Consider the following 22,306-nt stretch of genomic DNA (forward strand, 5'->3'; position numbering starts at 1 on the left):
TGCACCTTTGCACAGCTGGTTTAATCCTGGCATCAGGAGAGCTGGCTTAGCTCCCCAGGGCAGCAGGTACCTGCAGAACCTGGCTTTCTGTTGCTGTTAGGCCATTCCAGTTTTCTCCAGCAGACACAGACCTGCCCACCCCAGAGGCCTGCCCTGCTGCTCCTGGTCCCTGTTATCCCCTGGGGATGCTACCAGGACACAGCTGCTGTCAGATGTGCAGTCAGGGCCACCCTGGAGCAGCTGTGGGTCATCTCTGTCTCAGGTGTGCAGCAATGCATTCCTCTGCTCCTGTGGGATGCTCTGCACTGACTCTTGCAGGTTCCCTGTGGCAGCAGTGGCAGTCCTGTCCGTGCACAGGACTCACAGCCTGAGGCTGGGGACTTTTCCAGCAGGACAGTGTGTCTAGCAGCCTGGAAAAGTCACTTGGAAACCCTTGTTCTTGGTGCCTCCCTTTGCCTTTGGAGGAGAGGGCAGTGCAGGGAGCCCCTATCTCCAGACCTGCCTGATGGGAGGGACCCTCCAGGACATTAGCAGGCACTTCAGGCTGGCCTTCAGTGCTTCATCAGTTGTGAGCAAGTAACAATTAAATAAAAATACGCAAGTGAGGGGCTTGGGTGATGTTTATGTGTCCCTTGGCAGGCTGAGCAGAACCTTTTGGGATAATGTGCTGTGTGGCCAGTAACTGGGGGCCAGTGCCAGTGTGGGAATAAACATTGAGTACATCTCATCCTCTCCCCAAACTCCACCTCCCATTAGCAAACCTCCTACTGCTGTACCAGCACCTGCTAAAGCTTCTTTGCAGTTTGGCTGGGACAAAGCTCACAGACAGTCCCCATGCACATAACATGGCCATGTCATCACTCTCTGGACACTGTCTGACCTAGGGAGGATGAAGAGGGGAGGAAGGCAGCACTGTAGAGCACTCTCGGGTGAGAACCTGTCCCAGCTCCAAGCTCAGCCCAGGGAAGGGGATGCTGGTGCACTTCTCCTCACCTGGGTATGAACCCCAGCAGGGAGACACACACAGGCTCCTCTGGCTCACAATTGAACCCTGCATATGTCAGCCATGTTTGCAGTAACACAGAAACCATTCAAGTCCAAAATAGCCAGGAAAAGCCTGTCCTGTGACGTGGCAGATGCTGTAGACACATCAATAGGAATCATGTGTAGCATGGCCTGGAGCCCTCAGTGCCAGCCAGGGGCTGGGCCTGGGCTGGCCTCAGGTGGCCACAGAGTGAGTCCCTGGAGTTGGGATCTGTCTGGGGGGAAAGGGCAGGGTGGGAGCTATTACTGAGCAAAAGCAGTGCCAGGGGAAAGGAGACTTTGTGAAAACTGGTGTCAGTACTCAGAGCTGCCACTCACCAGCAACAACATGAAACAGGAGCAGGTTTTGGCAGAGCTGTTTGGGTGCTTGTCTGGGGCTCTCTGGGGTCAGGGAAGCACTGACATTCAACAAATACCCAGCTGCCAGACACAAGTTCTGTGCTTGTTTTAAACTTGGTTTGCAGCCTGATCCCAGGTCTCATTTAGTGAATCTAATTTTTGCCATTAACTGTGACAGGAATTCTGGCCACAGTGATTCAGTATCGACTCAGGGCACTGTTCAAGGATCACTAAAGGAATCAGAGTGATGGACAGGTGGACCTCAGAGCTGAGATAACTGGTGCCAGGAGCTATCATTTGTGTGCTAGCAGGATGGTGCAAAGAATGTAGGGATTAGCTTTGCTCAATACTGAAATTGAGAAGGAACAGTTTCAGGAATAAAGCAGGGTTTCACATGGCAGAGGGGATGTTCTCCACTTCCAGCCACGTTGTAACCCACCAGGTCTCTGGAAAATGAACTGGGAACAGTGCATACCTACCATGTGTACTGCAGCAAGTCATTTGTGCCTCAGATACCTCACCTGGTTTAGGTTCTGGGTCTCTGCAGCTGTGATTTGCCTGCTGAACAAAAGGAGCACGGGGTCCAGGTAGGGAACCTCTACTAGCATGGAGCTGGGTGGGAAATGAGGACCTGGACATGCACACAGACAGAGGACTGCAGCTCCCACCTTGCAGGGCAGTGTGAAGCAGCCAAAGGGGCAGTCAGGCTGGGGGGCACCCAACAATGCTGACTTTCAGCAATCTCCACTGGCTTAACTTTTTTCACAGCTGGAGGATACATGGGAAGCCTTGATCCACCCCCAGTGACACACTGGATCCACCCACCACGGCACACCCACAGCCTGGGCGCTGCATGCAACTTGAAAACTCAGAAACCAAAGTTTTCTGGTGCAGAAAAAAAGTCCCCAGGGGCTCTTCAGTGTTCTTTTCGTGGTCCCCACACCCAGTTCCATGTGCACATCACTGCACCAGGTGGAAGATGTTTCTCAGAGCTCCAGCTGGCCCTGCTCCCACCACAGCCTAGTGCTTCAACAAGTGCCAAGACTGACATGAAAGAAGCCTTTCAGAGAAAACAGGCTGACCCAGCCTCTGCAGACAAGAGGCTGCAATAGGCTGTAAGTTGGCACAGCTCTTGGCACTCCCAAGAGCCTTGTTTTTACAACCAGGGTCTTCCCCTGGCAGCCATGTGTGTTTTGCTGACTCCTCCTTCCACTCACTGATAATGCCCAAGGGACTCTGAGATGCAGCTGGTGGAAGGTAAAGATGACACTGAGGCACTTGGAAACACTGGGCTGGTGCTGTGACACAGATCCAGCCCCAAAGTGAACTCTGTTGGAGTCAGAGCACTCACTTGTGCAGCCCAAGGCCCTGTGCTGGGGTGCCAAAGGGAAAGCCCTTTGAGGGGTGCCATAGAGGGAAAGCCCTGTGCTGGGGTGCCAAAGGGCTCCCTGCTCCCCTGTGCAATGCTTATTCTTGGCAAGCAGACACAAATGAGTAAATGAGCATTTAAGAAATGTTTACAGTCCAGATGCAAGATCCAGAATTTATATTGTGTGACCTCCTCTCCATTCCAGAATGCTCAGTCACAAACTGAGTTTGTGGGATCAGGTCTGCTCATGTTTGAGCTGCATGTGGCTGCATCCTCAGCTGGTGCCTTTGAAGACAGCAGTCAGTCCCAGGGCATTTGCCATTCCTCCTTCTTACATTCAGTCCCACCACTGTAGGTATGTGTTGTTTGAGGGAATCTTCAAGCAGGCTTTTTGCAAACTTAAAAGTTATGTTAATGAAATAAGAAAGAGCATCTTATCCTTGCAAATAATCATACTGCTTTATTTTTCAGTATCACAGTCTCAGGAAATGAAACAGTCCAGATCTTTTCCAAGATATTACATAGCCTTTTTTCCATCTGTCTGTCAACAAAATAATCAAATTAAATACAAATTTGTTTGTTTGCTACATCTATTACAGTGGAAGAACATAATTGTTGGTAGAAGCAGCTAGGTTCCAGGAACAAAGGGTGGAACAAGGTCTTATTTTCCCCTGCTTCTGTGTAACCCACTCAGGTTTCCAGAAAAGCACAGAGGGACAGAAGGAATTGGTGAATAACAAAATACAGCAATTTATTGAACAAAATGGGGCAAGGCAATGTTCCCTTTACATTCTATGACAATTCAGGAGTATGAAGCAAAACATGCTATACACACACACACAGACATGATACTTTGGTTAAATGTCATTCAGAAGTTCTATGCCAAACCTGGTAAATTATAGAGTGAACAGTCAAAATAAAACCAAGAATAGGCTTGCATAGACAGATTATTGTCAGTGTGCAATTCATATTTAAGGATTAGCTGTTACAATGCAGGATACACTTGCAGCTCTGAGGAATTTAAGCCTTCTGACTAATCCACCTCATTGCATGGCTAATATTTAGATTCAACAGGCTGAAAGTTTACCCTGAAGAGCTAAATGAGACAACTGCAGTTATTTATCTGAGGCAATTAACTATATTGCAGTGCACAGATGCAGCTGGAGACAGACCATGGAGTCTACTTAGAGTGAACACTGATACAGTGGAACTTGTTTCCCATGAAGTAGAAAATACTCATTTGTGTGTGCCACTGTCCTCTCTGGGACTCTCCTGAAGAGCCCAAACTGCCCAGCTGAGCCTTGCCCTGTGCTACTGATGGGGAGGAGGTGGCTGGTAGTATCTCCAGCCCAGGAACAGAGGCTTGGGCAGCTCCTGAATGTGATATCCATGTCCCACTGCCAGTCCTGGGCAGGGCAGTCCAAGTGGCACCTGTGTGCAGCACAGCCAGTCCCTCCCCAGCAGCGCTGCACAGCCACAGATGTGCTGGAGTGCAGCAAACTGGGATCTCTGCAGGTTTGTGCCTGTCCTCTGCAACAAAAAGAGGACAAGCTACACCAATGGTGTGCTCCATGCAAGGGATATGTCCCATTCCCACCTCCCAAAGCAGCTGCAAAACCAGGCCCTGAACACCTTGGGAGAGTGGGGCAAACCCAAGTGTGCACTGGCTGGGGACAGATAAAGAGCAAAGCTCAGCCACCACCACCCTGCTGGGCAGCCCTGAGCCCAGGCACCCACCAGGCTGTGCTGGGAGCTGTGCCCCAGTTCCTGCTGCATCCCACACAGCCCTGCAGTGCCAGTGCTGCCAGGAGGGACAGCAGGAGCCACCTGCAACACAGGAGATTGCTCTCCGAAGGAAACAGTGAGTTTCATGGACTGGCTGTGCTCAGTTACAAGAGTGTAAACTAAGTAGGGGAATCCTCACACTGTCTCCAAGTGCTCCCCTTTATACATATATAAATTAGCAATCCACAGTTAGTTTGCATACAGGATAATATGAATTAAAATAAAAACCTTGATAATAAAAATATATAATATACACATTGATGAACAGCAATAAACTGAATGAAAACACTAGAATGTAACAGTGGCTGTAATTTGGCACAAAATAAACAAACAGACATCTAGCACTGTAAAAATAACAATCCATTTTTTTCCATAAGTAGAGAATGTTATCAATCCTGATTCAAATCCTGATAGATGGGAATGCAGAGATATAAAAATACTGTACATACAAGATCCCTTTTATAGAGAGAGAAGCAGACTGCAGCATCTGGAACTTCTATCCTTCTTCCCCAAGAGGAGAAATTCAATGATGAGAATTCATCTATCCCTTAACAGCTGATATTTCCTCACCCCACCAAGTTCAAACCCATGAAGTTCTTTAAAAAAAGATGAGATCAACCTGTTGGATCTATCCCTGTGACGAGAACTGCTTCTTGCTGCAGGAATCTGCACAGTCCCCATTAAGACAGAGTTTCATAGCAAGGTGACTCAGGTCAGCCTGCTGAAGACATCGAGCATCCCTGCGTGTAAGGCACGATCCCGCCAGGTCACCGACCTCTCTTCTGCAGACCATTGTGCTTTGGACAGAGGTGAGGAGGTGGGGAGAACTCTTGCTGCTGAGATGAGCTTGCTAGGAAGGTCAGGAAGTGCCAGGATTTCAAGGAGGTGAATTTTCCACGTGGCGCTGGATGCCTTGTTAATGCACAGAGTCAGAAAGGGATGCAGGACCCAAGCAACCTGGGCAGGGCTCCCAGCAAGGGCTCCAACATGCTACTAAATCCAGAGCAAACCCATAGGCAAAGCTACTGAAACTTGGCAAGAGTAAACAAGTAAAAAAACCAAGGTACATAAACATTTTTCTGTCATAGAAAAGAAATATTGCTGAGTGGTTTTTTAAAGGTTAATTTTCATTGTGCCTCTTTCCCAGAACACACGTCCAAGGTGCTGATTTTGCATCTCACCTACACAAGCTGCATCTTCTTGATTCTCAGCAGAACTGTGGCTGCTGACCCCAAGGAAAGTGGCTCTTTGTTCATCCATAATCTCAGCTCTTGTTGACTTCAGTGGGACCATGGAAACCCTTTCCAAAAGTGGTCACTAAAGATGCAAGTCCCGTTGCAACCTCTGCCTCAGGAGGTCTCTAACCTGCATGGCTGCATGAGGACCCCAACCTGCATGAGATGAACAACTTATCCCATTCACTGCCTGCTTTCCTCAGCTGCCATTCCTAGCATTTCTCTCCCTTTTCTAGCAAAGCCTTAGGAACCCCCTTTTCACAAGGACTATGGAGTAATAAAACAGGAGAAACACAAGGAACAGCAAATGAATAAAGGCAAGCAGAAAGAAAAAAGAATGAGGACTAAGGGAGGATACAGAGCAAAACAGCCCATAAAGCATTCAGCACTCCTCAAAGGCATCCAGAAGGCAACAATTGCTCCTGGGATCCTTCTCTTGGGCTCTTGTCTCTTGGTGTCTTGGCCAGAGAGCTTGACTGGCCACTAAGGAGAGTTTACAGCTCCACAGAGGAGGCACTGAGGTGTTCTTCAGACTACCCAGCTTCCAAACTAAATTTATCAGAGTTTTCCCTCACATTTCTACTCACTACCATTGACACCAACAACTTGGATACTCCCAAGCATCCCTCCTGAATTAATAGGTTCTTCAAATGTCACAGAGCTCATGACTTCTCTGACTAGGTTAAGACAAAAGCTACACCAGCCAACTGCAGTGCAAGAAAGTCCATCACAGCCAGATACAGAGCCCATGGAGGGCTGAATTCCTAGCTGGTGATTTCCCCATGCCTTCTGCAGAGAATCACCAGTTTTCTGCAAGCAAGTACAAAGCTCAACCTCTTTTTGATTTGGCAGGACTTTTCTCCATCCAGTTTTCACAAGTGCACCAGGTGGTACAAGCAGCAGTGCCTGGACTAGGGTGTTTGTAGGAAGTATTAATTCTTACAAACCCACCAGGCATCCATTTCACAACAGTAATTACTCTGATGGCAATGAAAGAAAAAAGCCCACAGGAAAAAAAAATGACATTTTCAGCAGTAGAAATTTTGACTGTTACATGAAATACAAAAATAAATCCATACAAAATAAAAACCTTGGTAGATGAGGTTGCCACACTGGGCCAAGTTATCAAATAATAAAGAAAAAAAATAGCATCTATGTTGTTTTTTTTCTGAATCCTTAAAGAACATGAACACTTCTGAATGGACAGAGACAGAATGAGAGGTGGGAAGAAGGCAAGGACAGTAAAATCCAGCTGCTGACTGGGATATTTCCTGAGAAGCAGCAGCAAGCAAGACCTTGCAAGTCACTTAGGAGCCCATGCAGGCAGGTGAGCCACAGTGTGGAAGCAGGGATGCAGGTAGCAGGATTCTGCCCATACACAAAGTCCTACATGGCAAGGTTTTAGGTTAGGGTACCCCTGGAGCAGGGATCCATTGGGGTTATGTGGTTCTTCACAGGTACTGAACTGCTGCCAATGGGCCAGTGGGAGTAGGAGATGGAAGTCTTTGAGTTACTGGTCAAGGCAAGACATGGCCTTGTTATGTGGTATTAAACCTGCACCTGCAACTTCTGTGAAAAAGGAGTTGCCCTGTCTTCCCAGTGATTTGGCCCAGTAATTATCCTGACCAAGAACAGCCAAGGTTACAGCCTTACAACTGCCTTGGGGCACGAACTGTGCACTAGAGGAACAGCAGCCAGCCAGGCTCTCTTCCTATTTCCTAGAGGTGCTCCCTCCCCACAAAGCTCCAGAGAGATGCCAAGGCCTCTTTCCCAGGCAGATCAGTGGTGAGGACAAGTTTCCTGCCTTAGACACAGGGGTCTCCCCTCCTCTGCAGAGCCAGAGCCAACAGAGAGAGTGGCGAGACAGACTTGGTGCTGGCACTAAGGCTGGGCTGCAGGGGCAAGGCAGCCAAGCTCTCTGCCATGAACTGGGCTGGCCCATGGATAACCAGCCTGCCCTGGCTGAACACACTCGAAGACAGGGTCCAGATCTTCAGCTTTCTAGTTTAAAAATACACCTGAAAATAATGGCAAGAAAAATATTAAAAAGACTATAGAATTTAAATGAGAAGGCCATGGGAAAAGGCTACTTTTTGTGCAAGAGAAAAATGATTTTCAAAGAGTGGAGGGAAAACAAGCCAGGACGGAATCACTGCATGGGAAAATATATACAGACAGCAAACCTGCAGACCCTGCTGTGCCCTAGACAGCAATGATTTTTTCATTCCTGACTGGAGCTGGATGGAGCAGTGGAGAGGAAAAGCAGTCAGCACAGACATTGTGTGGACTGATCAGCACTCTGTGTCTGGCTCAGGTTGCCTGTAACTGTAGATTTTGATGCTCAATGCCCATATGGCCCTCTCTCCAGCAGCCCCATGTTTACAAGACATATCCAAGTTCAGAAACAAGTTACTCTACTCAAGTGCATCAGCAACTGAGCTAAGAGTAACATGAGATCTGACTTGGCTTTAATGAAATTCCTTGGCTTTTACCACACTGAAGCTCAAAGCAGGTGACCACAGAGGTCCCTTCAGACACACAGATCTGTTTGTATGAGTTTTCCCAAACCACAGTTCACAGCTTCTTGAACTCCCTGGCAAATCCTAAGTCATGCACGCAAGGTCTACCTTCAGTTGGAATTGTATTTCCTTTTAACTGTTCTATCCTATATCCTAGAGCTAAATGCCTATATACACTCTATTCAGAATGTTGGAAACCCTAGAAAGAAATACAGCAGTTTAAAAATTCTGTTTCATAGGCTATTTCTGCCTCACCAGTCTCAGGGTTTGGCTTTTGCTGGTATATGTTTGACAAGGCTCTCTCCTTCCTGCAAGCTCATATGACTGTCAGGTTGGCTCAGCTGTCCTATCCAACACAGGAAGAAACCCAATTCCTCTTATAGCTCTCTTTGCTAAGTTATCTTCATGTAAAAAGGACTTGTACTTCTGATGTTTGCTGCATTGCCATAACCCAAGTAATTTCTTCAATTTTCCTCCATTGTACATGCATCTCAATTTGTCCTATTCATCAGAGCTCCAGCCAAACTTAAAAATAAAAAGAAAGCCTCAAAAGAATGTATGAGGGAGCTGTTGGGCCAGCTGGTTGATTGGCACAGCTCAGTGGCAGCTAGATTATACTGCACTGCTCAAGTCATCACAGATGAGTAAGAAATTGAAACAAACAATTTTCCTTAATATGACAAGACTTAAAGAGATGATCCTGGGAGTGGAGGGTGGGCCTCGCATCAGGTCAGGGATGAAGAAAGTTGCCTGGCAATTCCAGTAATGTTTGCTACAGAAGAGTCAGTACCAAAGCAAAGGCTAGCACAGTTTACTGCTTCCTACGGGAACCTGGAAAACAAAACACAAAGGAAACAGTCTGTGAGACTAAACCCTGGCGAAAAAATTATTGCCTGCAGACATATTTTACCTGGCTTGCCCTACTGTCCATCTGTCTGACTCCTAGGGTACTAGTCAAGTCAAAGGCCAAAATGGGAGCTATATGTTACATGACTGAAGCAAAGGAAGGACAGATCCACGAGACAGGCAGACATGTGCATTTCTTCTAGGGTGTGAATGGTGCTGCAGCCCCATTGCACAGTCTCACTAAAGCAAACACACCCTATAAAGTGCCATCAACTTTCCAGCTTGCTTGATGAAGACACAACCCAAGTTTACCAAACTAAATTTTGGAAAGGAAAGCATCCACATTTAAGTCTCACTAGTGGAGCTGGAAGAAATCTGAGACTGAGTTAAACTCAGACTGCCCCCTTCCTTCCCCAGAGGCTCTACAGATAACTCAGACAATGGGCATTCAGATTTAAAGCAACTGCAGGGGCAACCCTACCCACATTGCTCTGTGCCAAGTGATTTCAGAAAACAAACCAACAAAGCAGTGCTGAGGTGCTACAGGAATAAAACTAGCCTGCTCTCAGGACAAGTTTCTGTCTGATCATCCCATCTGCTCACCAGACAGGTGAGATTCTGTCTTGTATTGGATTGTTTGAGAACAGTGAGTCACCTAAAATCCATCATAATGTTGTCTTCCTGACACTTCTTTGTCATTTGCTACCTAGATTTACAGTCATTCATCATTAAGAGATCAGAGAAGACATACAGACAGCACCTTGACAAATTCCAGGCAAACCAATTCAGTTTTTCAGTCTCACAGCCTGCAACATGCTCAGCAAGTCCAACCCAAACACTGCCCAGCATCACCTGCCTGCTGGGGCATTATTCCCCTTCTTTATTTGCATCACTTCCCACCACTCTGTCCCCTGCAGGCTCCTTGTGTGAGGAAAAGAGCTGACAACAACCCAAGTGCTGGGCAGCCCTGGCAGACCCTACCTTTAGGAGAGTGCTCAGGTCTGGGGTGGTGGCGCAAGGGGCTGGGCTGGCTCGTGTAATACCGAGAGTGTTCATCGAGGAGAGGCTGTGACCTGCCAAGCACAGAGTCAAAGGAGTGTTGGGAAATAACTCAAAGTCACAACAGTGCAGCAAGAGCAACATCTCAGCTGTCTGGCCTGTTACTGTCAGTTTGATGCAAACCTTGCCTGGCCCAGACCTTCCACCTGCAGAACAGCTCCTCACTGCTTCTGCAGTGAGAAAAGCAGAGTATGTGCTGCTTGCAATGGACCTTTCATTTAATAATGGTTTCAGCTATCAGGAAATAGTTTCCATTATGAAGTTTATTGCAAACTTTACTCAAAAGGGCAGTGTTTTAAAGTGGTTAATGCTTGCAGTTTTACCCCCAGAGTATTTTAATATGATCTCTCTCAATCTCCACCTGCAGCTCCATTTGTTGTTTCTTTTGCAAGTTCAACAAGAATTTCTAGGTTCGTTTCTGGAATGGAACTCAAAGCCACTGGGGCCACTTTCAGGGTTTAGTACCTCATGAAGAGCATTAAGCCAGAGTATCAAGGTATTCAGAAGCAGCACTGGGCTACAGCACGTTCCCAGTTTGGGATGAGACACCCCAAAGCACAGTGCTCTTGCTTGCAGGGTGGTGTTCAAATGCAGCAGTGGGAGCTGTGGACAGGGCTCAACTGGGAGCAAGGACCAAGGGAGCAGCTGTGCAAATGCATGGTGATTACGCCTTCCTGCCCAGAGATGACATTTAGTTTCACATCCCCAGAAGCTGTTTAACCCTCTCAGCGTTTCTCTGCCATTTAACAAATGTCACTGCACAAGCTCATCAATCTCTGTCAGCACTGGGCACAGGGACCAAGATGGACAAGTGCCACGAGCACAGTGAGTGACGCACGTCACCAACACCTCATGAGCTCCGTGCCCCTTATCGCCCTGCTCTCCACTGAGTGCCCTCTGGGGTGGTCAGGTTGGTGATCCCACACCTCCTCCCTAGGACTCAGCTTCTCAGCAGCTTCCCAACTGTACTCCCCATTCTTGCCAGCCAGTTCAAGCTCACCTTGAAGGCCTGTCACTTCTGTGTCGCTGAGTTTCAGGCCCTTCTCTTGACCTTGAGCGCGTGGACTCACTTGCATCAGGCTGATGGGAAGAAGGGAAATCAGCTCGTCTGTGTGCCTTGCTGGGCACCAGCCAGGACACTGGGACTGCCACAAATCCACACAGCCCTTTTGTTCTTGGTTTACACACAAAATTAACTACAGCTAGACATGAAAATGGCAATGAGCATCAGGACTCATTTTCAGTAAAAACCCAGCCTTGCCAAGCCAAACTCAATTTCTGTGCTAAAACGGGCCAGCAGTAAGGGACAGTTCTGAAGCTGGGCTGAACACAGTCTGGGTGTAATGACAGTGCACAAGGCTGGGCTGAGTAGGAAGGACCAGCTGCAGACAGCTGTGCTCCTGCAACCACTGAAACTAAGGAAGGAGGCTGAAAACACCAGAGCTACCTCCATCTGGCCCCAAGATTAACACCACATACCCTTTAGCACCTCAGCAGTGCTGACCATAAAACTTGTTTCCTATCCCCTTCCATACTGGCCAGCCAAGTCTCTCTGGTGTTACTCCTACCACAACCAGGCATGATAAACTCAGAACTTTCATTACACAGCCAGGTATGAGGCAGAGTGACAACTGAAGCAGCTGCATTGCCCTTACACAAACAGAACCAACTACTGCTTTTAAAGCCACAGTCAGGATTTCAGCAAAGGGAAGGTCCTGCACCAGGGACTGACAGTGCTTCAGGGAGGCCACAAGGTGCTGTGACATTCAGTGCCATCCTCCAAGGCTAGAGTCCCAAGGACTACCTTGCTTGAGGCTGAAGCCAAAAGCATCTAAGCAAGGAGGTGGCTCTAAAAGGCTTGGGAAGCAGCTGAGTAACAGACAGCAAGACCCTTCAGATGCATCACCACCTTTTGCTCCCACCATACACTCACCTCCCTCTGAAAATAGGAAAAATGTTATAGCACCTTATCTGTGGTGCCTCCTGAAGCCTGCCATACCTTCCAATCTTGATCATGCCTCCTCCTTTCAAAGGAAGACTTTTCTCTTTCTTTCTCTTTTCTTAAAGCCTTTTTCTCCTCAGCCATCAAGAGACGAGCAATTTCCTAGAAAGGAAACACAGGCTCTGTCAGACAATTTTACTGCTCTGGTGGGTTTGAATAACTCAAAACTTTCCCATGGACAGCTGCTGAATGGGAAGGGTACAAATCCAGGATTTCATCCATCTGTGATTGGAAATAAAGGGACAGGGCAAAATTAAGACTGGCAGCATGCAGCATGTCCAATAGCTGATTTACCAGAACTGCATTTGCAGAACATTTCTGCCCTCTATCCCTTCTCCTTAAGGGGGTCAGTGGTTCTTCTCACAACATCTTGGATAGTCCCCCTTGGGTTTTAGTTACAAGAAATGCTCTTACAGAACCATGAACTTCCTGCCCTTGTCATGGTTGCAACAGGCAGTGCAACTCTCTGCTTGGCCAGCCCATACACAAAACCCATCTGGGAGAAATTCCCACTAGAGCCTCAGGCTTCCCCTACAACGAAAGAAATTAACAACTAGAGGGTCAGAGAAAACAAGGGCTGTTTAGCAGCTTCGGCAAGTAAAGGAATTCCACAAGTATTTGACTTGTTTCTCACCTCATCTTGGGCTACTTGAGCTGCCTTCTGATCTGCTTCATTAGCCTGGAGGGGGGGAAAAAAGTGGGGAAGGAAAATCAGAGACAAAAAATTACCATCTCTGAATTAATCATACTCATCAACCTACTGGGCAGGGCAAGTATGTGCCCATACAAATACACCATCATCCTCTCCAAATACACTTAGCTACCCCCATACTTACCTCATAACCCAACTCCAATCTGCCATTTCAACTTTTCAGCTGAATTTTGCCATCATGTATCTGCCTGGCCACACCACAATGCATTTCCCACTCTGCTGCCTTCTCTCTCAAAGACAGGCAACGGCCTGTCTCCTTGTGAGCTGCTTACACTGACTACATGCCATCTTCACCTGCCTGGAAACATCCATTTAATATCACTTTGCTTCAGCACTTTAATTTTGGGGTGTTTATTTCAAAAAATAGGGCATATTAGTTGGAAGCCAGCTGTCACTCCATATTTGTGTGTATGGAAGACAAAGGTAATTAGCAGAAGGCACAGGAGCAAGACCTTAGGTCTTATAGTCGCTCTTATACATTAAAGGTTTACAAAGCAAAGTTGTCTGTGCTGGTTGCCTTAGTTCCTTTGAGTTGAGCATTGCATCCTCTCTACTTACCAGGAGCTCTTCCTCCTGCAGCTTCCGAGCAATCTCTGCATCAGACAGCTCCTGTTCCATGCGGGGGCCATCGTACAGGCCTTGTGTCCTCCCCCTCAAATTAGTGCCTGCAGAATTGAGAGAAAACAATCAACTCAACCATTCTCCAAATCCTTTGGGAAGGAGATCCCCACCATCTCCTCAGCCACCTCCAAACCCCCACTCAAGAGAACCAGAGATCATCACAGTGTACCTCCCACACTCTGTCTCAGACAACAAATGCAACTCCAGGGCAGAACAGGCCATGTCCCTATGGTGACAGCAGTGCTAGCAAAGGAATTATAACTTGTCACTCTCTGACAAACTTGTGACTCTCTGTATCTGATACAGATACAGTGGCAAAACTGGGCAGCAGAGAGCAGCCCAACATTTGATATGAGCACAGCAGAGTCTGAACACACTGCTGAAGCAGCATGGGCTCCAAGGGTTACCCAGGACAGGCTCACATGAGTTTTCAGACAATTTCTTCCTTGGCATGACCAATGAATTTTAAAATTCAATGAGAAAACAGAAAAGTAAGCATTTTTAAAGTTCATATTATGTTCAGTTCTTGTTTAAAGTATAGAGTTCCATTATTTCAAAGCTAAACCTTCTATTTCTCTAAGGAAAGTGTTTGTATCATGAGGAAGAAGAATAACTGTCCCAATGTCTTTAAAAGTAGAATGATGGGTCTGGATCTTTAAAGCCAAGTGCTTGTTGAGCAAGAACTACACAGGTACACATTTCCCAGAAAATTCTACTTGAACAGAATTTGGCAAGAATCTTGCAAATAGAACCCAGTTGGATGCCCAGTGCCACTAGTGAACTTTGCCCAAAATTAATTAAGTTGCAGCAGGGTTTTCAACAGGAAGTGGATGAAAATTGCTGGGTTTTTTCGTGCTTAAGCAAAGTGTGCTCACTACAGTCCTGCATCTCAACTCCACAAAATACAACCATAACCTAACATTCAGGGGTTTGTTCCCTTTTTTCTCCTCTACAAGGAGGCCACTGCACAAAATGTATTTTAAAAACAAAAGCTGGGTGTTGGCTGGAGTTTTCTGGGGGGTCTTTCTTTGGGGATGATGTGGTGGTTTTTTTTGGTGGGGGGAAGAAATTTGTTTTCTTAAACAAAAGGATACCAAGGGCACCACCTCCAACAATGCCTTCTTACTCATCCTCTCCAATGCCATGGAACATCAGCATATAGAGCAAGAACATTAATGGACAAGAAGAATCCTGCTAAATCAGGAAGAAACCCGGGCAAGATTCCCTGTGTACACATTGCAGGTAGATACTGGAGAGAAGCATCTTCAAGGAAGCCAAACATGTCTCAGACACCAGTATGGGGCACACAAAGGTCCATCCCCACACACAGGCACACCTTCCCCATCACTCGGTTACCTGGGTCTCGCTGGCTGTCTCCAACCTTCCCCTGGCTCACAGCATGAGGGGAGGGGGAGTGTCTCCTGTGTCCTGCCCTTTTGTAGGCTCTTGCCTCACCCCTCCTATGGTCATCTCTAGATTCAGCATCATAGAGCTTTTCATCCCGTGCCATCCTGTGTGATGAGTGGCCCTGGTGGTGAGATCTGTGTTTCTCAGGGTGCTGTCTGCCACCCCGATGCCAGGTCTCCTGCGCTGCCTCCAGTTCCATCTCAAGGAAGGGAAGGTGCTTTTCTCTGTCTTTCTTTGGTGGCTTTTTGCTGTGCTGTGCTTCCTCTCTGAGTCCATGCTCCAAGTCCAGGTCGGGACTGAGAAGTCTCCTCTCCTTCTCCCTGCCAGCTCTCCTCCTCTCCTGTGGCTCCCAGCTGTTGCTGTGATCATAGGCATGGCGCTCAGTCTCTCTTTCCAGGTCAAGGCTGAGATGTCTCCTGGACCTTCCCTGGCTGGTTGTCTTCTGCTCCTGCTGCTGGCCATTTCTGGCCTCTCTCAGCTGAGGAGACCTTCCACGGCCCTCTGAGCTGGAGTGCCCGCGTGTGGAGGCAAGGCTGGGCAAAGGTGAGGGGGGTCCTCGGTGCTCTCTCTGCTGCTGCCTGCCCCTGCCATGCCTGTGTGCTCTGGGAGCTTCAGAAATCTGCTCTCTGGGCTCACCCCAGGGCTGCTCTGAGCAATGGGGGGACAAACAAGGAGGGGGTTAGTGGTGCAGGGGTTAATGGAGGTTCGAGGCCAGACTCACAGCAGGGAGAGGAAGGAGCTTGATACAAGGTGCTGAAAATGCAGGCAAAGCATGATGAAAGAAAGAGTAATAACAGAGACAGATAAAGCTGGCAGGGTACAAGAGAAGACACAGGAAATGGCAGCCTGGCTAGCAGGGCAGCACAGGAGGCAACAAGGTTGGAACAGAAAGCACAGGTCCAATGCAAAAGTGTCTGAGCACTTCCTAGACAAGGACAAGTCAATACAGAGACAAATGACTTTTAATGATGCCACTGGGGCTGAAAAACTGCCAAGAGAGCAGCTCATCCTCTGATGACACATCACTGCTGCAGGTCCTGAAACCACCTGGGGAAGATTGGCAAAGAAGGGCACAAGATGCAGGAAAAGTTGGGAGACAATGAGGAGCATAAGGCCAGGAGGGGCCAAGCAGAGTGGTCAGGTTGGACCCTGGTTTATAAGCACAGGTGAGCCTTGCCCTGGCTTCAAGCACAAGGTTTTTCATAAGAAAAACCTAACTGGGGGAGAAGACCCACATAAAGCAGAAAAGAAGTAAACGGGTAGGATAGAAGGTTTTTTTCCCTTTAAAAGCAAGAACAGGATAGCTGCAGCATCCAAACATCCTCCACCACAGACTGTCACATATCTTTTGCAGACCCACAAGTTCAGGGCCTGCACTTACTCATTGTCCAAAAAGAAGTTTCAGCTCTGAATGCAAAGGCAGTTATGGACAGAAATTTTAGGGCAGATTAAGACTTCAGAAAACCCAGGCTCCTGACCTCAGCATTGTAGCTAGAAAAGCAGCTTACTTGGCATTTTGGCGGGATTGTTTCCTCTCTGCTTTCCAGAAAGCAGGTAGAATTTTTCTCTGCTTTTAGTTTCAGTAATAAACCTGAAACAGCTACGAGGATGCAGCAATCTGCCTGCATACAATTTACTAATTGATTTATTTTTTCAACTAACCTATTTGCTAAGAAAAATTATTGCACAGAGTGAACTGTTATCTCTCTACAGCAGCTTTTCAAAATAAAAAAAATGCCTCGAAGCAGAGATTGATCTGAAACAGAACTACACACACAACCCCCACCAGAAAAACCCTGCAGCAGCAGACTTTCCTCAACTGTCCAGAGTTTGTTTTACAGTATCTCAAAATATTTTAAATAAATTTCACTGCACATGAATTGCATTTTTTAATGAATAGCTCTGTCTCACAATCTATCTAGATTTCAGAGGGAGAAAAACAAACCTTACACCAAAACTGAATGTTCCCTTCGAGTCATTCTATTCAGAAAAAACTTTTTCAGAGCCAGCAAAAATAGAGCCCACAGAAAATCCACCTTCCAAACAAGTCTGTGTGACTTTTATCCAGAACAGGTGTTTTTTTAAAAGTCCAAGAACTGTAACAGGAACTGCTGTGGTCACTCTTTAACTGGTTGGGTTTTTTCTGTTCAGTTTTAGATCATAAATATGATTTACAGAAAGCAAATAACCAATCAACCAATCCAAGTGACTTACTGAACAACAGAGACCAGAGCCTGAAAGCAAGAGTCAGTTTTTGAACAACAGTCACTAGGATCAAAAAATTAATTCAATTTTGTCATTGAGGAAAGCTCAATAAATACAACAGCAGAGAGCAGGAAAACACAAAAGAGCAAAGCCTGGCTGTGCTGGGAAAGGATTGCTGCAGGTAACACAACCATGCCAGACAACCCAAGCAGATAATTTGCTTTTGGGGTATCTCAGGGTGATTAATTCATCAACAGGTGCTGGTTCCTCTGGCACCTTCCATGGGGGCCATGTAAACACTCCACAGACCCTGGTGTTGCTCTCTGAGGCAGCAAGTGACTGAGTGAATACAAAAATGTTTTTCATGGCACAGGCACTGCTGGGAGGAACTCTGCCTTTTCTCGTGTTTATTTTTCCACTTTTAAAGAGCTCAGGTTGCTTTGGAGCAATAGGCCTCATCCACGTTCCTCCTGGATGTGGATAAATTTTACCTCAGTCTCAAGCAATAAGAAAAAAACTCCAAAAACACACTCCACCCTCACCAAAACAAAAGAAAACTTTAACAAAGCAAGGGCTTTTTATTTGTTTCAATTCACAACTAATGAGGACAATACAAACCAAGGCTGCAGAAGCCTAATCAAATGGTGCTCAAGTAATTAAGAGTTCCCAGAACAACAAGCTAGATGATCCAGGCATGAAATCCACTCCAGTCCTTTATAGCTTTTAAAGAGCACAGATCAAGAGCAGCACTGCAATGACTGGCCAGGCAAACACCTCCTGCCTCACCTTCAAAATTATGGATTATTGCAGGAAGAAAACAGATCCACAAGATATCCTACCCTTCAAGTCCAAACCACAGTCAACTTCAGGAAGCCACAGGCTTTGTCAGCTGATTTGTTAAAAAAATACATCCTGTCCTACCATCTCTGCATGCACACTTCTGCCTATGTTGTATTTTTTCAGACTTCTCCCACTTAATTCTGAAAACCTGAGGAGTGGCTTGGCTGTAGGACTCCAAGATCAATTTTTCCCAGCTTTGTACATGTAGAAGGACTTGTGATCATGAAGTTTCCACTTGGTTACTGTTTTGCACTTTTGAACTTTGTGCTTTGTACTCTCTTGGCTATCTTTGAACTTCTTCCAAATTGAAACTAAAATACTTCGTGTAAGTTCAAATAAAGGACTTTAAACTGCCAATGGCATTGATGTTAAAATGAGCAATGAGGTTTGATCTTCATCTTCACAATCTGTTAATCAAAAGCAACCCATCTTCCCCACCACATTTTTGAAGAAAGAACACAGGAACCACCACCAGCGCATAGCAAAGCCATCCCCAGATTGCTCCATAATTAAATACACCCTGATTCTCTCCTCCCAGCTTAAAGGAGGTCTGTATTCAATCACAGAAGCTGACCAAAAGGAAGCATAGAGCACTGTGGATCAAATAATTTCCACACTGTACAGTCCCAGATGATCACAGCAGAGACATTCTGTAGAGATGACCTTGTTCTTCAGTAAGTCATTCAAGGCAGTTGTACTAGTTTTACAGCTTGGGTACATACCTGCAAGGAGCTATTTTTGAAACATCTCCATGAACCAGCATTTATTCCTTCATGTAGCCGTGCCAGCATCACAAATGAGCACATGGAACTGTCTCTCTTCAAATGCAAGCATGGAATTTCACCAGCATTTCTCCCCCACACCCCTGGTGTCACACAGCAGTTACTACCTTATCAGCCACTGTCTTTTTCCACAAGCACTTCTAAAACATGCATGTGTGGCTGTACTTGCACAGTCACAAACCACATTACCTATCCCTGTCATTTAGGCCACTTTCAAGGACAATAAAAACTATTCAATTGTCTCCTCTGCCTTTTTTTTTTTTTTTTAACTAAATACTTCCTGATTAAAAAATAATCTGATTTTGACGCCATAAACTGATGTAATGCTACAGTGCTAAATGCAGGTCTGTAGCATAAAGTTGAGTCTGAGGGATAAAGAGTTGTCAGACCACCAGGTCCACCTACACTGCCATGATCCTGGCTTTTATCTTGCAGAAACATACCTCCATTTTGTGCATAATAGCTCTCTTCATAGCCTGTGTGTCCCTGGGACTCTGGGTAGTGCTTCTTGTGCTTTTTTTCTTCCTGCTGTTGTAGGAGACGGGCAATATCCTGCAGAGATGGAAGAAAACATACATTAAATCACCACTAAAAAGTGTCTCCACATTATTTTGATCAAATTCTTTATTCAATTATTAAAATCCTTACAAAAAAAAATTAACTTTTCAGACACAACAACAATTACTCAAATTCAACCCCTGGACTGGATGAAGCTTTCAAATTAATGGGTGACACAAGGGACCATGTCAGCAACCAGTAGTCAACTCAGCCCAGTACTGAGATTCCAACACCATGGCAAACTCCCAGGTTCCTGCTCCTCCTGCACACAAGCCTGCTAAGCCCTAATGGCCAAAGCAGGGCAGAAGAGACTCTGTGTGCAACCTCAGGCTTTCCACAAGGATTTGGAAGTCACAGAAGTGCACAGTCAGTAATGGGAGTGGGCTTGATCTCCTCCCTGCACTCTACCAGGGAAAGGAGAGCACAGAGGCAAAGACTGTCCAGCTAAAGGCACTTCTGACTGGAAGGAGTTCCCCAAGTAAACTGTGAACTCACTTCACACTGGCTGTCATTTGCAGGGACTACAGGATGCCAGGCAGGGAAATGCATCAGTTTGACAGACAGAGACTTGAAGGAAAAGAAAATCGAAAGGACATTAGGAGGAGCAAACTAGGCACAAGGCAGGAGCACAGTGGGGACTGCAGCCATTTGTCTCCTGTCACAGTTTTGGTAGATATGCCAAAGAGAAGAGCACTCCATTTTCCTAATTGGTTTTCCTTCAAGATGACTAATGGGTCAACAAGGCCTAGGAACCACAAACAGTTCCCTGGGGCCTGCTCCTCTGAGGCCCATGAGCTTGTGAGTCAGTGAAGCCAGTCTGGAGCTAGGGAGCAAAGCTGGGAGACACCAGCAGGTCATGCTGCTCCTCTGGATGCTATTCATTTAAGCCTTCCTAATCCTCAGGACCTTTACAGAGCCATGCATGTAAAGTGGACACTGCAGGCAGGAAAGGCATGGCTGAAATGCAAACTAAGAGTCAACACCCTCCAGAGCCAAGCCAGCACTGGAGGACCTTGGATGGCTACTCAAGTACAAACTATTATTTCAGGATTCAGGGAAGATCTGCTCTGAAACCAGCTTTGTGGAAAATCTGGGGATGCCACAGGCTCTTTCAAAAAAAAAAAAAACAACAAAAAAACAACCCAAAAAACTAAACCTCCACAAACTCCTTTCCCTGACAAGGTTAACCTTTCTAGCAAGTACTGTAAGTCTATAAATATATGAGCTAAAGCACATTATCTTCAGGACTGAGACAGCTCAGGACTTGCAAATCCACACAAACCACTTCTTACAAACAGGATTCATCAGCAGGCAGGGCAGGCAGGCTTAGTGCTTCATTTAAAATACCTGTACTCCAGAAAGGATCTGCCTCAGTCCTCAGCTACATTTCAGACACACTTGGGAACTTCCCATGTACCAGCAGGAAGAGAGAGAATATTTATGACTTCTCCTTGCTTTAAGGCACAGTCAGCTGGAGCCTGCTCCCAACTGCACAAGATGGTCAGCAGTCAGGTTTGACAGGCTGCAACGACCTGTGGTCAGACTGCTGACATCCCTACAGTTCTCTATATAAAGCAGGAAGGAAAGGTGCAGTTCCACAAGTCAACATTAGTTTTGCATCTCCTTCACCTTCCTGATAAAAATATGACAGATCAGTACCTTTTAAGCAGAAATCCTACAGCCAAAGGGCTCCTCCCACTCTGTTAGCACAAGCTCCTCTGGGAAGCCAAGCCATCCCATCTGTCTGGGCAGCCTTTCAGTACTTGCTTGAAGTAGGTAGGAGAAGAAAATGAAGTCTTGCAAAAAACCCCAATGCATTTGTCAGGCAAGGGCAGATTCTTATTTCAGGCTCTGCCAGGAAATACAGCCTTGTGTTCAAGCTCTTCCTAATACAGAGAATTCTACCAGGTGCCCCTTGAACATCTCAAGACAACCCAGGCTCCTCAGGAAACCATCTGAAACTGCAGGTTCTCACAGGTGTTCCTCTACTCTGTGGGTTTATTGAAAACTCTATCTGACAGGCTGATCCATTGAGGCAACCAACAAGCAAAACCCTTTGTACACTATGAAAAAAACCACATTACCCACTCTCAAGCAAAAGGAGCAGAGAAACATTCTGAAGTCACAAAAGGAATCTGCTTACAGGTTCCTTACAGCAAGAAACTGTAACAGGGTGTTCAGGCTGTGAAATACTAAACTGAAGAATGGAGAAGCCAGAAACAGATGGCTGGGCTGAGAGTCTGAAATCTTTGCATTAAAGACAAAGAAATAATGGCCTAGGATTCTCCCAAGAGCAGTACCTCTCTTCTTGCATTTGAGAAAGCAAGCAGGTCTCAGAGTGTATAAACAATTACAGCTTCCTCCAACAGGGCAATAAACACCTCAGCAAGACTTACCTATTACTTGACCTCTTCATTAGCAAGGCCACTGGCATCAACAACCCTTATGACCCTTGAGTGTGAGGACCATGACTGTATCTTATTCCTGTAACAGGACTCCCCAAAATGTCTGTGCATACAGAGCTCTGTCATGACAAGGACTGCCACCATGCAAGCCAACTCCTGTGGCTAGTGGCCAAGAAATGTCTGCCCTGAAAAGGCTGCTACAAATAGCCCTGCCATCCATCCCTGCAGCTTTAAAGGTTACCTCGTCTTTTTCCTCTTGCCTGCGGCGCTCCTCCGCTTCAAACGCGAGCTTCACTTGGATTTCCTGAGCAATCTCGCAGTCCTGGCGTTCCCTGGAAGGCAAGGAGACAGGGATTATAGGCAGCTGCACTCACAGGCATCAGTCAGCCTGGAGAAAGGGATAAAAGAGCTAAAAAAAAATCCACCCAATTTACACAAAAGAATTATTACTCAGTGTTAGTGCAGAGCTATGAATCCTCACCAGGGACCAAGACTCCCTGTACTTACTGGCGGCCAAATTTAGAAAATACTTCCCAAAACATCCACGGAGTAAAATGTAAAAGAGATTCATGGGCAGA

The 22,306-nt window shown here is 46.4% G+C and overlaps 1 protein-coding gene across 3 annotated transcripts in view; it reads right to left on the bottom strand.

Annotated features, from left to right (window-relative positions):
* Nucleotides 1–3,186: 3,186 nt before the first annotated feature.
* CCDC50 (coiled-coil domain containing 50) overlaps nucleotides 3,187–22,306 on the bottom strand; it is a 42,737-nt gene continuing 23,617 nt past the window's right edge. Inside the window, exons 4-12 of one of the 3 annotated variants that reach the window (XM_063167020.1) lie at nucleotides 21,970–22,060; nucleotides 19,209–19,317; nucleotides 14,888–15,586; nucleotides 13,469–13,575; nucleotides 12,833–12,877; nucleotides 12,196–12,300; nucleotides 11,197–11,276; nucleotides 10,119–10,210; nucleotides 3,187–9,122 (exon numbers count right to left, since the gene is read on the bottom strand). In XM_063167020.1, the coding sequence (XP_063023090.1) occupies nucleotides 9,103–9,122; nucleotides 10,119–10,210; nucleotides 11,197–11,276; nucleotides 12,196–12,300; nucleotides 12,833–12,877; nucleotides 13,469–13,575; nucleotides 14,888–15,586; nucleotides 19,209–19,317; nucleotides 21,970–22,060 (1,348 nt within the window). In that variant the 3' untranslated portion in view covers nucleotides 3,187–9,102. The remainder of the gene's footprint in view (nucleotides 9,123–10,118; nucleotides 10,211–11,196; nucleotides 11,277–12,195; nucleotides 12,301–12,832; nucleotides 12,878–13,468; nucleotides 13,576–14,887; nucleotides 15,587–19,208; nucleotides 19,318–21,969; nucleotides 22,061–22,306) is intronic. The other 2 variants (XM_063167022.1, XM_063167021.1) reach the window with 2 other exon arrangements.

The sequence above is a fragment of the Melospiza melodia genome, chromosome 12 (genome assembly GCF_035770615.1).
Source record: "Melospiza melodia melodia isolate bMelMel2 chromosome 12, bMelMel2.pri, whole genome shotgun sequence".
Classification (NCBI taxonomy): Eukaryota; Metazoa; Chordata; class Aves; order Passeriformes; family Passerellidae; genus Melospiza; species Melospiza melodia.